This window comes from Ischnura elegans, chromosome 3, assembly GCF_921293095.1.
Source record: "Ischnura elegans chromosome 3, ioIscEleg1.1, whole genome shotgun sequence".
In the NCBI taxonomy this organism is placed as follows: Eukaryota; Metazoa; Arthropoda; class Insecta; order Odonata; family Coenagrionidae; genus Ischnura; species Ischnura elegans.
In genome coordinates, this window is record NC_060248.1 from 61,080,576 (window position 1) to 61,105,756 (window position 25,181).

A 25,181-nucleotide genomic window follows, 5' to 3' on the forward strand; every position below is an offset into this window, starting at 1 on the left:
ACGTCAGCCGAGATGGAGTTGGAGAACCTGACCCGGTGAAAATCCTGTGTAACCTTCCGCATGTGTCATCTTTCTTTTCTCTTTGCAAGTGTGCCATGGAATATTGGTTGCTTTTCTGCTCTGAGGGGAATTCATGCTTATAAAATGCATATTTTATACTTTTTGAAATATTCTATTCAATTCTCTTGCCAAAAATTCCTTACAGAATACATCACTCCATCTTTCTTCTTCCTGCCTATCATCTTCTCTTATACATGGGCAAGGACAAGTGAATCACTTAGAGTCAATGTTATTACCGTAGCAATGTGAAGAAGTCAATGTCTTTTACTAGTTATGGGAATGAAGCCATTTCTTTGTGAATGTTTCAAAGGCAAAAAAATAAGGATTTGACCAGTGCAAATTCCAATAGGGGCATGCAAGATTTTGGCATCTTTCTCTTACTTCTACGGTGGAAAAAGGAAGACATTGTGATGTATTTGAATTTCCCTCATAAATTTGACCTAAGAAGGATATACCATCAGGAAAGAAACTGTTATTTTGCAGTCTGATGGTGGTGGCTCAAACTTTGTCAGTTGATACTATTCCCCTACATTGCATATGTGCCACAATTGAAGTGCATTTTTACGAAGTATCCAGTAAGATTATGTTCATACTTTAAAGAGTCTTCTAGTTGGTTAAAGATTCCTTGTCAAAGCTAATGTTTTGTTAGGATTCAATTCAGAACCCTTCTCATGTATTAATTAAACTCAGTAAATGAAATAAATTGGATCAAGTGCTCATATTTACTCAAAAGACACCTCGGTTATCCATATGAGCCTATGTGCCCATGTGTTTTTCTGAATACTCAAATACTATTAGTAGACTACATTCTGCGCACTCATGGATACCTGGTCCTTTGGGCTTAATTATTCTACCAGTTAGCCTTTAAGCCTGTCATTCAATGTAAAAGGGTTCCATGAAGTCATACCTTAGAAAAGTTATTAGAGCTTGCTTTGGTTGAGCAATATTGTACATTAAGGTATGAATAATTTCTTTGAATCAAGATATTTCAGAAGTTTTTTTAAAGGGAGAATTGGAGTGGACCATAGGTATTTGATTGAGACTGTGGTGAGATATTCAATCACCACGTTGAGAAATTGTATATTGATCCATATGAGGCATATGTGCTTTTGATATAAGGTTTTACTAGGTATTGTAGCATTGGATATCATCATTGTTAATACTCTTATTTTTTCTAAATATGTATGTTCATTCAAGTTTTTCATGCAAAGTATTAGTTATGCCAGTACTACTTTTATTCTTACTTATAAGGGCCAATACTTTGGCAGCTGTTGGTATCCACCAGCGACTTGATGATTGAGATGGAAGGTGATGCCGCAAAGATGGGGGGAATTGCCTTACATTAATGAATTGTATAGTGTTTCTAACAATTCTTCTTAACTTTTCTGCTTCCATTCTGGAAATAGAAGAATATTGGTAATTTTAGATGTGGAGGAAATATTTATCAATGTCATCTTCATAGTATAGAATAGGCTGTTAAATAATTGACAAGTCTCAGTGGTAAAGTTGTGTAACATAAATTCACTTGAAGTCGTCAATTGAAGTGCCTTGGATGCAATTGGAAGCTCGTAATGTGAACTCCACAACAGTGAGGAGAATCAGTAGCTTTAAAATATTGTAATTTTATTATCGTGAATCGGCAAGGAAAATAACTTACCCTCGAAACCATCGAATAAGAAGCTGGTGGTTGACATTGGAGATATTCACAATTTTCTTCAGAAGATGAGCGTAGACAGTGTATGAGGATTGAGCAGCAAACACAGGGTTTTGTATGAGAATGAAGAGGGCCCGAACTTCATCTGCTGGATGAAGTCTGTTAAAATGAGAAAATACTCTTATCAGGCATATTTGAATACGTAGTAGAAGGTGAAAACGTCAGCTTTGAGTTAATCGTCTCGAAATTGATCCTTTAGTAGGCTTGGAGGGGATTCATAATACGGTAGTTTCCCTAATCAAAGAAAGTAAAAGGCATTGATTGCAAATCGTTTATCCACCATAAGTGTATTCATAATATACAAATTATTTGGTTTTAGAAATCCCATTTTAGATGAATGCTAATGGTCAATTTTAACCTCATTTGAAAAAGGACAGAGTGGCGTCCATGCGATGCCACTCCAGGTGATGTCACAAGGACCTAGTTGCTATACGAGTAGTCAGGAGTTTTACATCGTCTGACATTACCAATGCATGCATGAGGCACAGAGCTCAGGGAAACATTTCTTAATGATCACTTATTAAAACTGCGTATAGTTGGAAAGTTTCCTACATTTGATAGGGTATTAATAATCCTTATTTAAACCGAGCACTACGTCTAGCAGGGAACTCTACGCTACTGCCATGCACGGCAGCAAGCAGCCTGCATTGCATTCATAGTCTCGCACCAATGTGGCCTCTCACAGCAGCAGCCAGACATCACACAGGCTTTGCCCAGCATTCATACTTACAATAAGCTGTTGCATTTTCGTGTGCTTGAAAATTTTCACTTTTCATTTAATCACAAAAAAATAGATAACTTCATTTAAAAATCTAAAAGCATGAAATGCATACTCTAGGAGTAATAATCTTTTGATTTAGGCAATGAAAAATAATAGGAAACCACCCTATTAAGCATTCTGGCACATATATGTGTAAAATTTATTTTGGCTACTCATAACTCATGGTGATGATTCAAAATGAGAATCATGACTGCTATTTTCTGCTTGTGCATATTTCTTAGTGAAACACATGTATATTCAGTGTCATAACTATAAAGAAAGAATGACATTACTTACTCATGTTCTTTTAAAAGGGCTATTATAATGCTCTTTAGAACAATCTTGTGCGTCAGATGTGGCTGAAATGATAAAAATGTACGTATTAACAGTAAGCATTGAGGGATAGGTTTTTGTTGATTTAGGTTAATTATTTGTGATATCATAATTTGAGATTTTTTCTATAAATTAATTGAATGTACTTCTAGAGAATGTCTTCTGGATTTCTGGACTACTTTCATTTAAAACTTCCATGAGGGTTTTTTAGTGCCAGTCAAATATTTTTATGATTTCAATTACTGAATAATTTTTCGTATTTAGAATCTGGTTCATGAAATGAATAACCCCACCTTCAATTTTGGCATGTAAAAGGACCACTTCAGTTGAAGGCCATGTGGCATTTTATAGTGTTCCCCCCCCCCCCCAAAATTTCTGGTACCCCTCCCCCCCAGAAATTCTTCGAATTTCCTCGAACTTCCGCAGAACTTATCCGCAGAACTTCTCCCGCCAAGAACTTTTCGCGCTAAGGTTTTTTCGCGCAAAGGATTTTTCGCGCAAAACGCCTGTAGCAAAACCCTGTCTCGCAAAACCCTGTCTCGCAAAACCCTGTCTCGCAAAATCCTGTCTCCGGAAAATGCTGCCTCCGGAAATCGAACCCAGCACCGAACCCAGCCTACCTGCAATCCAAGACTTATATAGGACTACTGCGGAGGAATTAATACTTACTCCTTGGCAAGCAAGGGGAACTCGGTGCTAAGGCCTTAGTATTGCACTTGGAGTGAGAAGTTTTACCATTGTCCTATCACAACTCTCTCTCCCTCCAACACCTCACCCCAGTATCTCCCTCCCCTCCATGTGTTTCAATGAACTGATTCCTCTGATGTCTCCAACCCAGAAGTTGAGGGGAAAATTCTGGGTGCTGTGCGGTTGTCTCAAAACCAGGGAAGGCTGATTTTGTGGAGCGGCCGTTCTATGCAGAGTGGCGCCGTAGTTGAATTCGCCTGCCTACCCCTCCACTCCCTGGAAGAATCCCTCCCCTCAAATCCTGGCTTTTCCTGAATAGGAGAGCTTCTTTCTGATCGTGACCTGCTGGGAGTCACATGTCTTGTGAGGCATGGCATATTTAGAGCAATTTTCTGCTGGTATTTAGCTGGTAATGTTTCCTTTGGGATCATGAATTACTATCATTGTTTTCTGTAATACTTCTGATTTTTTGAATACTCTACTTTGAATAGATATCGTACGGTAATAACTCGTAAATTATTTTTGGCTACCTTTTTCTTGTGAGCTGTTTTTCTTGTTTGTGGAGTCTTTCCCTGATCCAGCATGTGACCGACGGTTGGAGTATTTCCCTTGTCTGGACTTACGTGAAAAATCAACCAGATTTTACGACGTAACGTCACAGCCATATACATGTAACATATCATTTTGAAGATGATATCCAGGCTTATGAAAACATGGTGTGTGGCGATATTTCCTCTGGTGAAAAAAGTATCCTGACAAAGTTATTGCCAAAACTGCTGGTCTCTAAGAAAATCGGTTTCCTCTGTGATGAAATTTTACCCAAGCAGCAGACAATAACACATTGTTATTGCACGATAGATATTTTGATTATGTTAGACAGATATCATATTTGTAATGTCCACAACGAGTTGTAGCAATAATGTTACATAGATATCCAAATTGTAATATCAGTGATATAAAAAAAATATTTCAAACAGTATCCATTGGTAGCATATGTTCTGTATAGAATTGAAGAGCACTTGCTTGTATGCATGGGGATTACCAAAAATCATAATAAGCACATCCATTATCTACTCATTAGATGTTGTGAAGATATCTAAGAGATGTTACAATATGGACCTCCATTTCCTCTGTTAGACATCGCTGCAACATGGTTCGGTGGGTCCCTTGGATATTTGACAGATATCCATAATAACATGATTTACATGGATAATACATGGATGTCATATGTTAACGTCAAAAATGTTGTCTGGATATTTCTGGGGTATTGCTTGGGAGATAAAGCATTTTAATTTCATGCTCATTATTTAGCAGGTGCACAGAAAGATTTATTGCTTGAATTTGTTTGAATCTGGTAATGCTTTCATATTCAGGACCTTTTTACAGAGAAAAACTGGTAATTATTACCGTTTGCATTAACGTCTCATGTACTGCATCAAGTATGTCTTCTCGCAGACTTGGGTGCCATGCTTCAAAATCTGCCTCTGAGGATTCAGGATCAGCCTTGAATAGTTCTATGAGTTTAGAAAATGATGAAAATGTTTTAGAATAAAATCTCAGCATAGGTGAGAGATTATTAGAATGGTGCACATGACGGAGATTCCTCCTGCAATTATAAAAGGAAAAGTATTTTTTATAAAAACATATAAGGTTTCCTGAAGAGGGTGATTGAAGTAATTGCTGGTATTGGTCATAGCTACAAAATTCCAAAGAATATAGATCCATTAATGAAAGAAATTTGTTATTTATTGTTATTTTCATTGAGAGCCAAAAAATCCCTTTTTTACTTTGATTTCTATTATCATTTGAATACACCCATTATCTCTCTTCTCTGTGATAGGTATGCCATCTGGAACTTCATTTCTTATCACGTTGCGTACGGGGGTATTTAAATTCCTAGGAGTGCCGAGATTGGAAATATTTGCCTATTAGGGCGTAATGCCTTTGGTTTAAACATGGTTAAAAAGCTAATGTTTAGAATAAAACTTTACCCAATCAAACGTTATAATGCATCAATTGATTATGAATAACGAGCAACAACTGAAAACGTACTCACGAATACGCATTGCACGCTTTAAAGTTGTTTAGGTTGACGTGCCTAAATGACGAGAATTTTCGTCATCCGTCCGGAACGTTCGGGAAAAAAATGACGAGAATTCTCGCCATCTGTACGCAACATGTTATGCTACAGTGTATGTAATAATGACTTTTGGTTTAGTGGAACTAGTGAAGTCTTTAATTCATGGAATACTGAATTTCTTTCTCTCCAAGAAATGTCAAGGTTAAAATTTTTAAAAATCTTTGAGCTAAAATAAAATATTTGGGCCATTGTATGCAGAAGACATGTAAATGGAAATTTTTGCTAATACAATCTCCAAAAATAGTATAGCTTAAAGTCTTTAGTTTTTGAGCTGTCTTATAAGACGGATATGTGTGAAATGTGATGAATGGTAGCATTTAAAAAATTATCAATCAAAATGGTAAAATTAAAAAAAAAATTAAAAATTAAATTTGAATACTTTAATCTTTAGAACCCTATTTGCAGTAAATCTTTCCATTTTGGTGTGGGTGCATTTTAATTCTCTTGAAATTACCAGGAATCTTTTCCACCTAACGCTGTAATTTTCCAAGTGCATAATTTGAAAATCTATGCATATGTTTTGGAATTCATATCCAATGTATATCATATGTATCCATTGCAATTACTCAACATTATCACCAGCGTTATTTTAGTGATACTCTTTCAAGCCAAAATGGGTTTTTGGAGAAAATATATTTATTCAAGGTAAAATTGAGGAATTAGTTTATATTTTTCAAAAAAAAATATTCTGAGAATTAGTTTACAATTATATGGTATTTATGGATTATTTTATCCATAGCGATAATTTTTATGCTTTGGACCATCTGAAGGTTAGAGGATACGCAAGAATTTTTTTCTCGGGGATAAAATAAAAATCGTGTTTTGACTATGCTGTAGCGATTCGGAATTAAAAAGTTTACGTTTATATCCACGGAATGAAACTATGGAATCGTTATCGTTTTTATATTTTCTCTTGAAAACTATAAAACTCGTCGTATGACTATGCTGAAGCGATTTATAACTAAAATTTTGACATTTATATACACGGAATGAAACTACGAAAACGTTATCGTATTTTCTCTTTGAAATTTATTTATTTCGCAATATTGCGTTAAAACTGGTGGGGACATAATTTCTGTTCCGACAGTGGGGTAGTTTCCTTCATCAAAGGAAACGAAATTGCGATTCCATACCCAACATTAGTGTATTCATAATATACAAATTATTTGGTTTTAGATATACCGGTTTAGACGAATGGCAAGGGTCAATTTTATCCTCATTTGAAAAAGGCCAGATTGGCGCCCATGCGATTCCACTTCACGTGGCGTTACAGGGACCTAGTTTCTATACGAGTAGATAGGAGTTTTACATCGTCTGAGATTACCAATGCATGCATGAGGCACAGAGCTCAGGGAAACATCTCTTTATAATCACACATTAAAAATACCTAAGTTCGGAAAGTTTCCTTCGTTTGATAGGGGAATAATAATCCTTATTTAAGCCAAGCGCTACCTACTAGCAGGGTACTCAGCTACCTGCTAGCAGCCTGCGTCGTATCCGCGCTCAAGCCTCGCCCCAAGGTCACCTCACAAGGCGGTAGGGGGAACCAGAAATACGTCACACGGACTTTTTCCCATCATTCCTACTTAGCCGTCGCGTTTTCGCGCGCTTGAAATTTTTCACTTTTCGTTTAATCGCGAAAAATAGATATCGTCATTTAAAAATCTAAAAGTGTGAAATTCGTACTCCAGGAGTAATAATCTTTCGATTTAGGCAATAAAAAAATAATAGGAAACCACCCTGTTGTGGCTTCAATTGTTTGCTTCAGTTGTGAGTTCAATTCCCTCGGGCCTTTCGATACTCCGGAAAAGTGAATTTTCTCTTTCGCCTCGCAGGCATTTCTCGTTCGTCTGGAAGATATCGATGGGGCCGCAACCGGTGGCGATCCCATATCCGAAGAAGGGCGCGAGAGAGTGCTGAATAATAAATGCGGCCCCGTCAACGTGTCAAACTGTCGCCCTCGCCTCCCGTAATGATTTTCTGAATTATCAATGCCCGCGAGAGGTGGATATCGTGGGAAATCGTTCGATAGCTTGGCAATTTTGACGGATCTTAATGTTTGGACAAGTGTTATCTTTTGTAATTATTTTGAAAGCGTGGCACTATACCGGAGTTTGTTTCTTTTATGTTAGACCACCCTGTATATATACACTTTTTAATAGCGCTTAATGCAAATATTCGGAGAAAAGTTGAAAAACAACCTTGCAAATATAGGAGATTGGAAAAATTATGAAATATTACCTACCAATGTTACACTACATATATTTTTACTCAGGGGTGCAGCTAAGAATTAAGGCTAGGGGGGGTTTTAGGCGCAACTAATACTTACGGGTGTATGGGTATTGCATAACCACCAGGGTAATCATGAGTTGCGGGGGCCCTCCTCCAGAAATTTTTAATCCTTTTTAATAATAATGGCTCAAAATGGCGAGTTTTACGGATTTCTGAGGAATATTTGATTAATCCGAAAGGCCGTTTTACACGGTACACGGAATTGCGCAATCCGACGTACGTGCGAAGGCGCAATCAAAATTGCGTCGTGTAAAGCGGTGAATTGCTAGAACACATGCGAGAATGCGTGGATGCGAGACGGCAAAATAGACCCTGCTCCAATTTCGTTCATGCATTCGCACAATTCCACGCCATTTTAGAAATGAATGCAGCTCTAACCTGCGCGATTCCGTGCCCCGTGTAAAACGGCCTTAACACTATTCTATAAGTAATACTGATCCAAATAAGTAAAATGGATTAAACTCAAAAATTTTTCTGAGCTCTGGGGGAGGGGGGGGGTTTATCCCCCAAACCCCCCCCCCCCCTCGCTGCGCCACTGTTTTAACTCACTCGGTAATCCTGCGATCGGAATATTCTGAAGAGAACATAGTTTCCTGTCGCTTCTCTTTCAATACGTGGGATAAGCGATTCGCCTAAGTAAGGAGATTGGAAAAATTATGAAATATTATCTACCAATGTTACACTACATAAATCTTAACTTACTCGGTAATCCTGCGATCGGAATATTCTGAAGAGAACATTGTTTCCTGTCGCTTCTATTTCAGTACGTGGTATAAGCGATACGCCTAAATGAACCCGGGATTCGCGATTGGCCCAACCCCAGTTTTTTCCAATTGTCGGCGCAGGATTGATTGATCATCGGGGATTTTCTTTGATGAATCTCACGCCTTTTCTCATCCCGTGCACAAAGGGTGCATGACTCCCTCGGGTACGGGGCTTGTGACCTCGTTTGGCTGGGTGAAAGGATAAAGCCTCTCGCTTGCGGTCGCTAACCCCCATGGGCGTTGTAATCCTTTCACCAAGGTCGTTTTTCTTGAGAATGCCCTGGGTGTGGGAAAAGGGAGCATTCCAATCGTGTGCCGTCGTGAACGAATACTTTCTCTACGCTTTAAGCCCGTTCTACACGGGGTATGTACCTGTAAAATCTCTGATTTAGGTGCGAGAGATCAGTGGCGCAGCGAGGGGGGGGTTTTGGGGGATAAAACCCCCCCCAGAGCTCAAAGAAGTTTTTAAGTTTATGCATTTGCTTAATTGGATTGATACTACTAATAGAATAGTGTAAGGATTAATAAAACATCCCTCAGAAAGCCGTAAAACTCACCATTTTGAACCATTTATTTTAAAATTCCGCAATTTATTAATCTCGCACCTACCGCTTATCCTGGTGGGTATTCCATACCCCCACACACACCGGTATTAGTTGCACCTAAACCCCCCCAGCCTTAATTCCTAGCGGCGCCCCTGCGAGAGATTACAAATTGCGTCGTGTAAAGGCCGTTTTACACGGGGCATGTATTGCGCAGGTTATAACTGCATTTATGTCTCACTAGCAGGCCACCCGGCGTTTCTCGTGAAGGATAGTATCCAGAGAAGTGGGAAACTTGAAACTTGGATTTCATGATCAAATAGGATTTTTATGTTTTCCTCTTTGAGCGTGTCAAGAGGGGTGACTACCCGGCAGCATATCCAACGGCAGAAGTTGTAACAAAAGGCAATCGGTAAACGACGCAAAGGGTTTCCATACGCTACCAAAAGTAGCACTACGGGGTTTGAGAGCATGAGATGTTCTACATATGTACCAATTTTGGTCGCAATCCATGCAGCCGTATGGAAACGCATAGTGGACAGACAAACGGTTGAATTATTGCATTCTCGCATGCGTTATAGCAATTCACCGCTTTACACGGCGAACTTTTGACTGCGCCTTCGTACACACGTAAGATTGGGCTATTACGTGCCCCGTATAAAGCAACCTTAATTAAGCGGTGCACTGCTAAAACGCTTGCAAGAATGCGTCAACTTGAAATGGCAAACCAGGTAATTTTTTAATGTCGTTCATGTATTCGTGCAATTTCCCGCCAGGTTGAGGAAAAAATACAGTTTTGAGTTATGTAAGTACATCCCCCCTTTAAAACGGGCTTTAGAATTGCGAAGAATTCTTATAAACCTGATGAATTTAGATTTGTTCGTTCAGAAAAATAATTGTATTTGAAACCGTCAATTTATTTCATTCATGACTTGATATTAATAATATGATTGCTTAATATTAATTCACCTACTACATTATGCCATCTTTTTCGAGATGCATTGTTTCCATATCTCATAATTTATTTAATAATACTACCTGAAGAATGAAAGATTTTATATTTTAATCATAACAGGATCCACTTATACAATTGAATTGCTTATTATTTTAGCTTTTAATCCGAATCTAAATTCATTTTTAGGTATTAGAATCCGTTAAAATGTAAGTTTTTATTTCAGAGATTTGACACTAAGATTAATTTTAAAAGGTGAGGGTAGAGCTCACCATTACTAAAGAGTAAACCGTAGATATCAGTTTTTTGTTCAGTACCACGTTTCGTATCCAGTGTGATCGTTCGTTACCTTGTTCTATTGTTCGTTCAGGAGCGATTGGTTGCGTGGTACCTCTATCAAAAACGTCTTACTTTGCATAATTAATAAGACACGCGAGTACTAGAACTTTGTATTGCGTCTAACTAATCTATTAATGTCAAGCCGTTCCAACGGGCCATTTGTCGTGATGTAAACGGAAGTATCGATCGTTATGCGCATAGAAACAAAGCATTACGTGACATCAACCAAATGTCAGGAACACTAGCATAAAACTTCTTAGTATGTGTACTAATGAGGGATTTCGAAGTGGTGCTTTACCTTCGTAACTGACAATGAGAGTTAATGGGTGTTTGGCAAGGTTCTGATGACCAAAAGTGTGATACACCGGACTCATATGCGTCTTCAGTTCAATTTGTATGTTCCACTGTTTAACTTAAGCTCTATCGTCTGATATTATCTCTGCTGCATACAGTGGGAAGCATTAATCTAATTCCATATAGAATTTCAAGATTTAATGTTTTTATTATCCATTCCGATTCCCTTTTGTATATATATGCACTTTACGCGGCGCTAACTTTGAAAATCAGCGTCAATATTCCACTCAATTATTAAAATAAATTCCATACCTTTTGGGATGATGTAATTTAAATAAATAACGTATGATCTATTTTAATTTATGGCATTAAAAGGCTTAGACACTTATTGCAACACTTGCAGGATTTTTTGAGCTATCATGCTACGTATGATTGTACTGCCTAGATGACCCCGTGGAGCCTACCGCCATGCCTGTCTCATGTGAGCTGAAAGAAGCATACCAAAAAGGATGATAAGCATGCGATTTTGAGGTCGGAACCAGAAGTACTCGCCTATTCATTGATACATGGGCAGTTTACAATATTTTCAGACGTATATGTGAAAATATAATCAAACCTTTAAATTAGGTTCTACCTTTTAACTTCTACGATTCAAGGAACAATCATACGTCGGTACTGAAAAATACAAGAGCCACTGTTTTGGGCAGTTGCATATCTAATTACTCTTGGAAATAGATCATGCATCAGGTATCGTGAGGCCAAAGTAAACATTCAGTTCTGCATGCGATAGCGTTGGGTCCCAGGATTATTTTTCCCTACCTATCATTCTAGATAAAAAAATTAAATTTACGCCATAAATACCCTGCCGCAGTTTTTAAAAATTCCAATCACATCAAATAAAAGAACCCCAAAAATGATGAATTTGGAGTCTAGAGTTGATTCATAACACTTCATAAAATGTGTGTCCATTCAGGAAATAGATGCTCTGTAAGGCTGTGGGATAGAATCTCCAGCACAAAATAACAAGAAAATACTACTGAACTTGTGATCAAGTATAGAAATTCCCGTTTTCAAGCGATGCTATTCTGTGAGTTTGATTGGGATAGACATCAGTACTCCTCCGGAAGCACACCGTAAATGATTGGTTCAAACCTTCTAGGATTGCTTGAAACGCTTTGGTATCCATTCGTAGGTAATTATCTATTCACATTAATTACCATTAAAACATCCTCTGAACCAGGGTTGAAATCACGGACCTCTGGTGTTCCAGGCTAACGCGAAAAGCAATACGATGTCCCACTTCCTTGATTACCACGGAAAATTTACCATGGTCCATGGTGCGAGCGGTTGGAGAACAGACTTCAATGAAAGCGCAACCTCATGCAAGTGCAAGAGACGCGCTTTTCGACGAATGTGATTAATTATGAACCTTCCGAATCGCGTGGACGGTGGGCATATTCTTATTTTGCAGCCACGGGAAGAAATTGCTCCGTAACTGGAATCGAACGAACTGGCGGTCCCTTTTCCGCTGTCCAAACCTCTCAGCGATCCAGGTTCTCCGATTGTCATGGAAATTTTGTCGAGATCCAACATTCATCTAGATCTACATAATACCCTGCGAGCCACCTCGAGGGTCTTTGGCAGGGGATGATCAATCACCAGCATGCAGCATGCAATTGGACTCCCACATGCACACCACATAGTCTAAAAAACGTCACGCATACTAAAAAATTATACTACCATACGCTGTTAGAAATAATAATAAAATTAAGAGACATGCATTATGTTACAAGTCATCTGATCTATTTATGAGTTATATCGCTGACGTTATAATCTCTTATTGATCGTGGAAAAAAAGACATACTGAATGTATCTATTCTACAGTCTTTCTTATTTTTTTATATGATCTGATCTTCCGTAGTATGTTGGCGTCCGTAAGATATGGCTAACTTCGTTAGAAAAGACACTTCTCTTGAATTTATGTGAAAGGTTTCTATTTTTCAATCTACGGTCCGACAGAGATTCCCATCCGAGTTTATCTAAGAGGTCAGTTACATTAACAAGACTATCGTAACGTCCTTTCACATACCTGGCAGCTCTTCTCTGCACGCGTTCTAACTCTGTTATTAAGCCTTTTTCATGAGGGTCCCAAACACTGGTAGCGTATTCCAAATGTGGTCTAACGAGGGAAAAGTAGCTAATTTCTCTCACTTTGTCGTCGCACTTTCCTAATATTTTTTTTAACAAAACCCATTTTACGATTAGCTTGACCGGTTATTTCTCGAATATGTTTATTCCACGATAGATCATTATTGAGTTTTACTCCTAGATATTTCACGGATTCAACTTCCTATAATTGGGTGCCCCGAATTATATAGTTACGTTGTAGGAAGTTATTCTTCTTCCAAAAATTCATTGCGACGCATTCTTTCAAATTTAATTCTAACTGCCATGCATCGCACCACGCTTAGATAGCAGCAAGGTCATTCGTTAGTTCATCTCTATCTTTGATGGAGGGGATTTCTCTGTAAACTACAGCGTCGTCTGCAAATAATCGTAACTTACTGTGTATTACTTCGCCAATGTCGTTTATATAAAGAAGGAATAGGAGAAATTCCTAAGATTGATTTGACGCAACTCTCCACTCAATTTTTCTATCAGCTAATATTTTCATACCTACGTACCTATTTCTTCTCTTTCACATCCTTCTTTACCTCTTCCATATACTTCATTCGAGGTCTTCATTTTCCGTTTTTGACACCTACTTGCCGCTCGATGATTGCCTTCATAAGGCCTTGGCCTATAAGGATGCTCCGTCTTCTTAATAAGGTTTTCATGAGGCGTCCCTTCACTCTTACTCTTCTTATAATTTACCAATTACAATTAATGTGTATTTCATGCTTGTCTCTTTGGGAGAGGGTAATATCTGTGCCTGCTAAAGGTCGCGGGCTCGCTTCCAGACGGAGTAGGAAATTTGCTCCTCCTAGGGGATGGTTGGGCCTACAACCACGCGTTAAAAATCCATATAATTGGTGTCAGCAGTTCGGTATGAATACGAGATTATTCTTGCTATCACCGTTCACGCGGAAGTCTCTAAATTGATCTCCATCAACATTCTTCACCAGCTGGCATATCAGGTCTTATAATGGATTTACTATCGTGTAAATCGGCATTAGGGGCTTATCAGTAATAAGTACTATTTGCAATGGCTTACAGGAATCGTTCCCTCGTCTGTCCCCTCTTGGGGTAATGGTGCTTCCTTCGGCTCCCTTCCAGTCTCGTCGTTACATCTTCCTCATCGTCCCACATGTCCACTTTATAGGCCATCGGGGTGCACAGTTCTCTAGAAGTAGAGGAGCCTCGGGATATCGTGTGCTCGGGTGGTCTCAATGTCACCAGACGGCCATCCGCGTTCTGGAAAGATCGATTTAAATATTTGTGTATCACTCTCGCTCGTTGTTTTCAGGTAGTTGTTGTTAAAAAAATTCGCTATAAACATGACATTTTCGGGGTATATATAGGGCAAGACCTTGTCAAGATATACCTGAATCTCAAATCTAAAAGTTTGCCCTCATTATTATCCTGGTGGAATTTTTGTATTCGAGATACAGACTAACACCGACTACAATTAATATATGTACCTTGAAAATTCCAAGATGATATAGCTTATGCTTCATACTGGTAATAATTCAGAAAAATAGAACAATCGATACGTCGTCTTAGCATTTTTCTGCTGGTAGGCGAAGGAAATGAAACCCATCACAATTCCAAAATATGCTCTTCTAAAGGCCTGGTTACAAGGTACATTAAAACGTTCAAGCTAATGTACGTTTCCGTGAATGATTTTGGTGGACCGAAACGGAACATGTGCGAATGCATGAACCAAATTAGAACGTTCTATTTTTGTGCATGCATTCGCACAAGTTGGGTGGTTACACGGTGCATTTTGCGTTCATTCTCGCGTTCATACATTTAGACATTAACCCGTAAGTGTTAGGCCCCTTGCACACACATCGATTTTGAACGGCCGGTAAAAAATCGGCCGTCCACATTCCAATAGTGAACAATGGGAGAGCATTGGAGCTTGCACACGTACCGACCACGTGCTGGCACCGGCAAAATGCCGGTTAGCTGCCGGCCATTGTCACTGTGAATCGCCGGCGCCGGCTCAAAAACATAGCAACTTATCGTTTGACCGGTAAAAATCCGGCGTGTGTGCAAGCAGCGCTTCGCCGGTAAAATATCGGCCGTCCAAAATCGGTGTGTGTGCAAGGGGCCAATGTATCGTGTAACCAGGCCGTAATGGATATTTTCATCGACTGGCGAGAAAAGCTCTAAGTCGAATGACTACTGTTATATCGAACAACGAATGAGTACTTTTTGTTTAACCATCCGTCTTTAGTTCCTGTATTTTTTGTAGTTTTATCCTCTTAAGTGCTTTTATTGGTATTATCAGCAGTTTTTAAAGAATAGAGGAAACGTTCATATATTTAGTTTCATATGTTGTTTCATATAATGATTGATGTCAAAGGAAGGAACGCATAAACATTTCATTACACTTTTTTGCTATTAATTTTTAATAATTGAGAAATAAAATAGCATGCAGAAACTATACAAAATAGCAGTATTTTTTAGAAGTCACTTAAGTTTGTAGGAGATAGGTATTTGGTTAATTAAATTTGATATTCACTAACTCTTGCTTTACTTTGTGGTATTCCATTATAAGTTTTCCTGGATATACACAATTACTATTATATTACAATAGGTGGTATAAGTAATTGTGTATATCCAGGAGAACTTAAATATGATATGCCAATCATAATTGCAACTCTTAATTTTGAAATGGAATAAGTGTTGTTTGGCTGCTTATCTGTTTAAAAGAGTTTTGTAACTTGAGGAATTGTGCATAAAATACCCATTTAGTATGTGTACGGTCTAGTCACTCAACTATTATTACCTTTGGTATAGGCGGCAGCATGTCATTTGACGCACCGGAGAAGACACCGCCGCTTCCGTACGCCGAAAATCCAACTCTGTTTGCTATTCTGTTGGAGGATCGTTGCGAACTGTCGACTTTCAAAAACTCATCGTTATCTTGAGTATTGGTCCCAGAAATGTCCTGTGAGACGAAAAGTTTTTATAATTTTATGATTGACATTTAATTTTAAATGAAGCCAAGTATCAAAAGATGCTCACTGCCGCATGTTGCGTCACGAAGTGATATAAAATATATAATTCAATGAGAGATAAATTGCGTGAAGCGGTTTTAAGTTGTTGATTAAGATTAATTATCTGTTTGATCACATAGTTATTTGAATTTTTTAAGTTACGTCAATCAAATTTACATTTATAAGGACAGTTTAATTTAGTTATCTTTGATTGCTGCTAAAGTCTAAATTCAATAAAATATTATTATTTTGCTTTGAATATATGATCTAAAAAAGAAAACGCTCGATAATTCATTTCAGATTCTTTTAAAATGCGTTTCTTCGTTTAGTAAAAAAGCGTTTTTGCTGCATTTTCTGAAGTTTGAAACGACTGTGTAATATTTATTTCATAAATTGAGTTTGATGATCATGTTTCGGAAAAATAGATATTGACTGTACTATTGAATATATGTACTAAAAAACATAATTATTCAGGCCTTTTCCCTTGTCCGATCGGATTCAAAGCAAAATTTTCGGTGGCTGTAAGTACACAATTATTTCCTTGTTTTTGAATATTCTAATGAACATAATTTGTTCATTTTTAGTGTAGTTTTATAAGGAAGTAATAATGTGCTCATAGATATTGAAAATTTTACTTCGAATCCGATAAGACAAGGCGAAAGAGTCCGAGTAATTACTTAGCATTTTCGCTTACGTGGTATGTTATCTAATGAGCGTAAGTCTAATGTCCTCGTGGATGACAGTTGATTTCGTGTTCTACTTGCGTGAGAAATGGAAATTAACACTTTTTTCCCTCTCCGAAACATACAAGAATAAACATGGTTTTCTATGTTTTTTTACGACAAAGCATCGTTGAGTGTTGACTACCTTTGAATCGATGAACGGAGTGAGGAAGGATGAAATTTTGAAAACACTCTTAATTAGGCATCGTTCGATATTTAATCAATCTTTTTTAGCTTGCACCATCTAGGAGGTATAATTCCCGGATTTCAAGTGCTTCCACAGCCCCCCTTTCTTCGCAAATGGAGAATTTCTGGGTCGACACTGCTTCAATGGAATAGAGTCAGCTAGTTCCGAATGAAGACTAATAAACTTCGACGTATCTACAGCACGTCTAGTCTTATTTAGCCCTTATCTTGACAGTTCCTCGTTTGACGTATATGATAACATTAATGCGAATCACAATTTAGTCTATATACCCCAAATTTTTATTTCGGCTCCATTACTTCTTTCCCTTTGCCAGTTATATGTCAAATGTTTTATTTCTTTTTGTAAAAAACAAATGTTATGGTTTCTTTTCGGAATACACTTGAATACAAAATATGATAGGGGGCGGTGAAAGGTATTTTGCACCATTTTGGTGTCTTTTAGGGGTCGACGGGAATGAAGGAGCTTCATTTAGAATCCATTTAAATATTTTATTTTACCCAACGAGATAGCCGCAAAACTGCCCCCAAGTCATCGACATCGTGGCAAACAGTGAAACGCATAATTGCAGATCAGTATATTATACTAAATAATACTGAATAAAACAACAGACTCAGACAAGGCGAATCAACATATAGTAAGTTATTAATTAGTCAATTAACGTTGGATTACTAATTTTTTAATTAGATATGGCTAGTCATACTGGGGATATAATTTGGAATGGATATTAAGGCATTGATATAAGGGCTCACCTTTTGATTCTCTGTTTCTCTATATTTTTATCACATGCACTCAGTGTGTCAATACGAATTTAGGTGAGGACGAAAATTCCTGTTGGGGTGTACGATGGCTCCACCCGGTATTTGAACCTATAACCATCAGGCCCATTTCCTAGCGCTCTTTCTACTTGGTTCCACATCTTGTCCGTTACTTTTCTCTTTCTTCTTGCTGACAAGATAGCAAAATGATGGCGATATAAATTATTAGTATTGCAGTGAAAGTAATTTGTATCAGTAGTTAAAGAGAAATTAGTAAATATTAATTATTTCTCGTTTTTTGTGTCGTATTAGTGTGCTATGAGGTATAAAAAGGCGTCGATATAATATGTTTTTGTTGCTATGGAGTGGATAGCCCTTAGGTATCGGCTGAGAATTCTTCATTTCCTCAGGTTATTAAAGGGTCTTCCTCTTTCCCGATGCAGTAAAAAAGATGTGTTTTTGTCCGAAATTCAAATAGGTGATCTCATCCATGGTTAATGAAGCTACGTTTCGAGGTCCGACTTCCGTCCCTTTTTACCAGGGCATTTTCACGAGTAAATCCTATTTCTGCATTCTACTCCGCCATCCGCTTCAATAGGCGTGTGGCGGAGTAAATGAAAATATGAAAACAGCCATCGATAAAAAATTAAATTAAAATAAATTAAAAAGTGCGCGTCGGAGATAATTGATAACGCAGTTCCATCTAGGATTTAAAAAATTAATTTATTGACCGGGGGAAAACAAAGCAAAGACCTATTCTTTCGGCAAACTGGACGTTCCCGCAAGTGGTTTTTGATAGACAATCTCACGGCATTTCTACTTCATGTGTGTATTCCATAATCACCCTTCTGCATGAGTTACATCATAACAATCACCTCTAAATTCCCCTTATATTAGTTATTAAGCCAACCTTCCTTCTTGTGCAAATCAACCTATTATTTACCTCACCCTTACAGTTACACCATAAATAGTTAAAAAAAACTGTATTTGTTAAAATACTATTAGAATATCCCTCTTATTTTATCGTACTGTCGGATGTATAAACATAATGGGATCTCAAGATGTTCTCCTCGTAATTTTGAAAGATACATGTTTTAATATCTTGTGCAATCTAAGTCTCGCACTGAGACTCCGAGACTCGGAGTCCGAGTCTCTACATTCAGTACTTGTTCAAATTAATATGATACGTTGATTAGAGTCTTGGAGCGTTGGTCTTTTTGAATTAAATGCAACATTTTCATCCAAAATTTCGGTATATTTTTATACCCTCATCGGGGCTATGAATGAATATGATAACATTAATTTGATACATTAAGGCATGAAAGGTTATTCAATGTTTTTTAAAAACAATAAAATAAAAACGAATTCAATTGAAAATGAGTTAAAAAGATAATAGGCAAAAATTTTGGCAAAAAACTCAATTTATTAAAATAATAGTATCTGATAATAATTTGGGTGGTCGTCCAGTGGAGACCATGGGGTCGACTCACGATGAGTGGGAGTCGGAGGCCGGACCTGGCGTTGGCCGTCCCGCGGGAAGATCCATCGCCGTCCTCCGCCAGCGCCCCCTTGCTACCGCCACCCGGAGGACCTCCTCCGCCCCCTTGCCCGTGCAGGTAGAAGTGGTGGTGATGATGGTGGTGGTGCACCGTCACCCCACCTTCGCTCATCCCGCCCTCCCCCGCCCTCACCTCGCCATGCTGCACGTCCACCGCCACGCCAGCAGCCAAGGCCGCCGATGCACCTTCAACATCGATCGCCCGCTGCCCCCTACTCACTCTGCTGCTATCGACAGCGTCCGGTGCAAGCCTCACGGGCTGGAAAAAGAAAGCGGTCACTCTCACGGGTAACTCGCTTGACGTTAAGGATGTATACACACGACAGCTAATTCTAAACCAGTTATTTTCGCCTCTGTCATTAGAAAAAAACAGCTTTGCCATCCAGCGGCGTAGCCAGGGGATAGGTGTAGAGGGGGCACATGCCCGTCCCCCAAACCAATTGATTATAGCAGAAAAATAGTAACATATAAAACAAATTTATTGTTAGTGCAACAACACTTCTCACTCTTTAAGGACATTAGTCCGCGAATTGCATTCAAAGTAATTTTTATTAATTTTAAAAATATATTATTAATTTAAGTTTTTTAAAATTTGTCAGTCTTAGCCCTGATTACGATGAGGACATTTTTCACCGAAACGTTGGCCTGAAACAACCTTACCTGGAGCCAAACCCTAGAAGATTTCATCAAATTAATTCTATTCCACCATTATTTGTTAGCAAAACAGCTTCGCGACTTGTGTATTTTAAGTGTCAAAACAGCATAAAATGTGATTAATAGAGATGAAAATGTTCACATTTTCCCCACCGGGTCGTGCCCCTCTCTCAACACACAGTCCTGGCTACGCCCCTGTTGCCATCACAGTCGAAATTCATCGAGTTTTAACCAGCGAAAATAGGGACCAGAGAGTGTGAATAATTCAATCCAAATAATTTTTTTTAGCATTGCTCCAGCTGTTGGAGGCGACGCACGGTTTCCCCATTTTCTGTGTAACTACCGTGTTTTAAATTCATCGATAGTATTAATTAGCTTATAACACATTAAGTAACAGGGTGACGTGCCACCATTTTGTTTTAATCGTGATTCTGATTCTAACGATATAGCTAATGTTGTATCAGTTTTTGTCAAAATGTTAAATATATTTTCAACAATAATCTATGTCCTTCCAATGCTTATAGCGAGGTACTTCCATGATAGCCAGCGTAAAAATGTAGATTTTCAAATAAAATTTCTGGGAATGTTGGCCGGGAAAACCTATTTTTTGTGACCTTCAGTCGTTGAAGTACAATTTGAAGAATACGTATAAGATATAAGAATATTTTAAAATTTTCGTGAAAACGACTTTGAATTCCTTTCTCGCTAATCTCCTAAATGTGCGTGGAGTGTTTCAGTACAATTAAGACATGTTTGATCGAGAATTGAGAGAGTCAAGTAAGGATTTCAATAGTACAAATTTTTCGTGCTACTTCGGGGTTACGCTGCACAGATTGTCATATGGAAGCCATATTTTCCATAAATTACTGTCTTTTGTTCCGATCTTATGCCTGAAAAATCTCAATCTAATTTTGCAAACCGATAAACTATGTTTGGCTGATTTTGGAGTTGATATAAACTTACTTTTCTACTTATTTTCTATAATTAGAAAGATTGGATTTTGGATGCTTGCATGATTGAAGGAAGTGAACGTAATTATATTCATCGAAGTTTAAAGGTACACGATAGTTTCTACTTCTTCAGTTTTCACGCAATGATGACTGTGTTCAACCGACTGATACTAATGTTCTGTAACAAAATCCTTTAAATCACAACTAATTTATATTGTAAATTCGTAGTCACAAAATTGTGGAAATCTTATGATGAAGTGGTCAACTTGCTAATAGAATTATTTGAGCGCAAGGGAAGGGGAAGGCTGGGCTAAACCACCTGCAGTGGACTTCGATCCCAGAAAATAATCTATGCCTGCGTGCCGAAGTCAGCTCCTAAAAAGGCAGAGGAATAAAAATTCATGCGTCTCAATAGTGCGTTTCACTTTCCTGTTTGTCTCATTGCACAAATTGCCGCGTGGACTGTAAAGTCATGCATTTCCTAGAGTCTTGATGGCATTATCATTACATGCATTACGGGACATTTACATAAAGCGTTGAGTATTTTCAAGTACTGTCGGTGTATCTGACTAGCTGCATCCGTCAACATATGCAGTAATTTATGGACCAAAGGCGGAGGCAAATAAAAAGTCGATGCCCGATGGGGCAACAGCGCAGCGTATTGCTTGAATTCTGACCCGATGCATTTTGGGAGCAAGGCAAGTGAAGCTGCTTTGCCGATCCGTCCGACGCAGTCGACTGGGGATCTGGATTGTTATCATACACCTCAAAGCCATTTTTAAAAGAGGAAAAGCACTGCATGTCACATGTGACTTTGTACGTAGTCATGCGCACGGATGCAGAGTTGTATGCACCAAGGATGAGGTTCCCGGTTAAGCCAAATATTTTTTCACGAATAACTTCATCCTTGCTGTATATAATTCAAATATAATTTAAAATAGAAATTTGGTGCAACCGCTTCATATTGATGCTATTTATACACCTATGGATGCTTTGTAATGAAAGTTTTAGTTGAGCCCATCATGATTGGTTTGTTCTCTCTCTTTTTTTTAATGCTATATTTTCGTTTTGTCTTTCTGTTCTTTCTTTTTTTAATGAGTTGATCTAGGGGCTCAATTGGTAATATGGTTTGTACCAATGAATGGGTTTCCAATGTAACAACGTATCCAGCATATTTAATTCTTTAAGTCTTTGCTGTATTCAATCCATTTAAAGTATTTCAGTTAAAGAAGAAATTTAGTAATTAAGCAGAATTAGTTGCTTGGTACTGTTCTGGAAGTGGTCTTGTCAGTTGAGTGTCAGTTTAAATAGCTGAGGAAACTTGCCTCAATTTGTTTCCAGCAAATTACTAGTTGACAGTTGCCTATTAACATAATCACTCACCAGTTTTTTCGTCGCCGGTGGAGCCATAATGGAAAACTTATTGCCATACAGTAGTAATACAATCTCTAAGAGGTGGAGCTCTCGTATGACTACGAACTAACTGCTCTATCTCTTCGGTGCGATGTATTGTAGCCAATCATTTGGCTTCGTAAAATAAACATCGCGCTCATTATTAATGGTGGTGGCCCACGGAAAGTGAGTTTGTGAAAGATAAATGTATCGATTGCTTTTAACTTGTTGAACTGAAAGTCCAATTAGGGCTAAGGATGAAACAGCAACTTATGTGGTCGTACGCTATATTCTGGAAGAAAGTCTCTGGTCGATCAATATGTAATTCACTTCCCTTTGCCAATACGGAGTTGGAGTCGCATAAAAATATCTTTATAGCCTAGCCATAGGTTTGAAAATTCATACAGTTCATATATTTAGCCCATCTTATCATTTAGTAAAGCAATGAGTCGCAATAGGTTTAGGCATTTTTACTATCGCTTCACATAAATTTTCGATGAAATTGTATAATTTGACCCTTTTATGGAATATCACTGAATTACATCAAAATGTGAGAAGATTTTACTGTAATTACTCATGTTTTGTTGAATCAAATATGTGGTACCGTGCCTAATTGATTTTACTTTTTTGTTGCATTAATTCTCAATATTCTTACACTCAAGTATCCATTCTGCTCTCTATAAAACTCAGATGACGTCACTGCAGCTCTTCGATTTTTTTCTGTTAAATATTCGATAAATTAACTGAGTAGTTAAGATTGAATTTCTTTGAAATAACTCATCTTCCGTTCCATATAACTAATTCGTTTACTGAATTGCGAGTTCGTGTTTGAGTGAACTATCCTATTTTGCGGAAATAGTAAATCAGCTTCAGTGGGATTATTACCACTCAAGTTAAGGTATTTGGAGGAGGCGACCGACAGCTCAGGTAATTTGCGCTATTGGTGAAGGGCTTGGAAGTAAGGGTGACAGAAACCCACTCTCGGCATTAGATTGCCCTTTACGACAGGCATCAAGGGTACAACGGCTCAACGTCCCATCCGACGGACGGAGTGCAAGCGTAATTAAAAAGGGATTAGAAAGTGAAGTGAATAGCGTCGAGTGTAAATTGGAGCCTAATGTGTCGAATGGTGTCATTCGACTTATTGTTAATTAATTTAAAAAAATTAGTTAAAAAAGAGCTTGAGCATAGTCTTTATTTTCGTGCGAAAAAATTTAAACATTCATGGTGTGCCTAACGAAAATGGCTGTCTTTCTTTGCCTTCTTTTTCGAAGCTGCTTCATAACTTTTTTTTTCTCACTATTACTTCTCACTTTTTCGAGATGTAATTGAATCGTCGTCTCAAATTTGCTTTTCGAGTTTTCATTTAATCGACCACGGAGAAAAAAATAACGCACTCAGCTAACATCTGAGAACTCTATTTTCAAAAATTTATGTACCGTTTTGAATACTCGTATTTAAATCCGTTCCTTGGCTGCACATTATAGCGCGTGCCAATTTGATTTATGGCACGGATGGATGGAATAACTTTTGAAACCGAGCATTTTGAGATTTTTGTACTTGAAGTGTCTTTCAAAAAGTACTCAAAAAGGGATCGTGCAGATTCTGAAAAATCTCTTTCCCCGCCGGGATTTGAACCCGAACCGTCTGGGTCGGAATCCAACACACGAGCAACACAGTATCCACCACACGAAGCCTGATACGCCCTTGCTATATACCTTGGTTTCGTCCTTCACGCTTCTCGCATCCTCGTCCAAGTTGAGCTTCACGGACCTCCTTATCCTCCGCAACCACATGTGTCTCTCTCACTGGCGCCACCACGCGACCCTCCCGCGAAGCCCCGCGGAGTGAATCAGCGATTCCGAGGTCCCATCCACCTCGCTTTTAACGTGTGAGCCACCGGGCAAGTAGCCTCGTCCACTCCCGCCGGTGCGAATCGTTTCCGATGGGGTCTCCAAGCGCCGATGCTGCCGCTGTTTTCTTGTTATTCCTCGATTCAAATCGTTTAAGGGTTGAGTTGGAGTTTGCGCTGTGCTGTTCCTATATTCTCCGCACGCTTCTCTCCTCCCATGCGTTTTCAATCGCACCTTCCTTCTCCCCACCTTTTTTCGCTCGTCACCTATTTTTCGTTTGACCCGTTTCCAGGCACCTAGTCAGGGTTTTTTTTTCCCTTGTGGCGATTTCCAGCGATACATCTTCTGAGGAAATCACCAGCGCCTAGGATGGTGGACTTGTCAGCAATCGCCAAAACAATCCTACATTGCAGCAATGTCACCATCAAAACAACGGGTATTATAATTCACATCACTATCTTCGATGCGTTGCGACGCGTCGGTTGTATTGGCAAATTACTCCAGCATTTTGCGCCGCCGTCGGTGTGATTTGAGTCTGGAAAGATTACATACTGTCTAATAATAAGCAGCAATGAGTTTAAATTTCGGCATTGCGCAAACGAAATGTATAGCTCATTTGATGAAATGTACGTTTTCCGATTGCGTACGGATTGAGAACAAAATATTAGTGTTGGCAAATCACATGCCACCCAAGCTCTCTCCGAAGCCAATTTTTATTGCGTGCCTGTTCCACTCCCTTAATACCTAATTTACTCCTGTCGAATTTTTAAACCGAAGATACCTTACGCCATACTCGGTAGCGGCGGGGTGAAGTCTTCTCCTGCGAAACAAGTGGTTGCTGGTTTTAGTCCCGCCTGGGAATGTTGCCCCTATTCAGGTTGTTCGTGCACGTGTAATTGTTCACTTATTAAAAAAACCCCGATGTAAAAGGCCAATATGTGCTGTTTTTGGCGGTTTAGGAGAAAAAAATTAAAAAGAAAATAAGAAGCAGTTTTGTCTCCCTTATCCACACTTTTTTTACCCAACCACCTTTTTTGTTGATAT

At 38.5% G+C, this 25,181-nt stretch overlaps 1 protein-coding gene across 1 annotated transcript in view; it reads right to left on the bottom strand.

Moving 5' to 3' along the window:
- LOC124155193 (probable E3 ubiquitin-protein ligase HECTD2) overlaps positions 1-24,080 on the bottom strand; it is a 39,409-nt gene extending 15,329 nt beyond the window's left edge. Inside the window, exons 1-8 of the mRNA XM_046528911.1 lie at positions 24,003-24,080; positions 19,221-19,547; positions 15,835-15,996; positions 14,092-14,291; positions 4,962-5,160; positions 2,832-2,893; positions 1,718-1,873; positions 1,305-1,456 (exon numbers count right to left, since the gene is read on the bottom strand). Coding sequence (XP_046384867.1) covers positions 1,305-1,456; positions 1,718-1,873; positions 2,832-2,893; positions 4,962-5,160; positions 14,092-14,291; positions 15,835-15,996; positions 19,221-19,547; positions 24,003-24,080 — 1,336 coding nt within the window. The remainder of the gene's footprint in view (positions 1-1,304; positions 1,457-1,717; positions 1,874-2,831; positions 2,894-4,961; positions 5,161-14,091; positions 14,292-15,834; positions 15,997-19,220; positions 19,548-24,002) is intronic.
- Between the last annotated feature and the right edge of the window lie 1,101 nt (positions 24,081-25,181).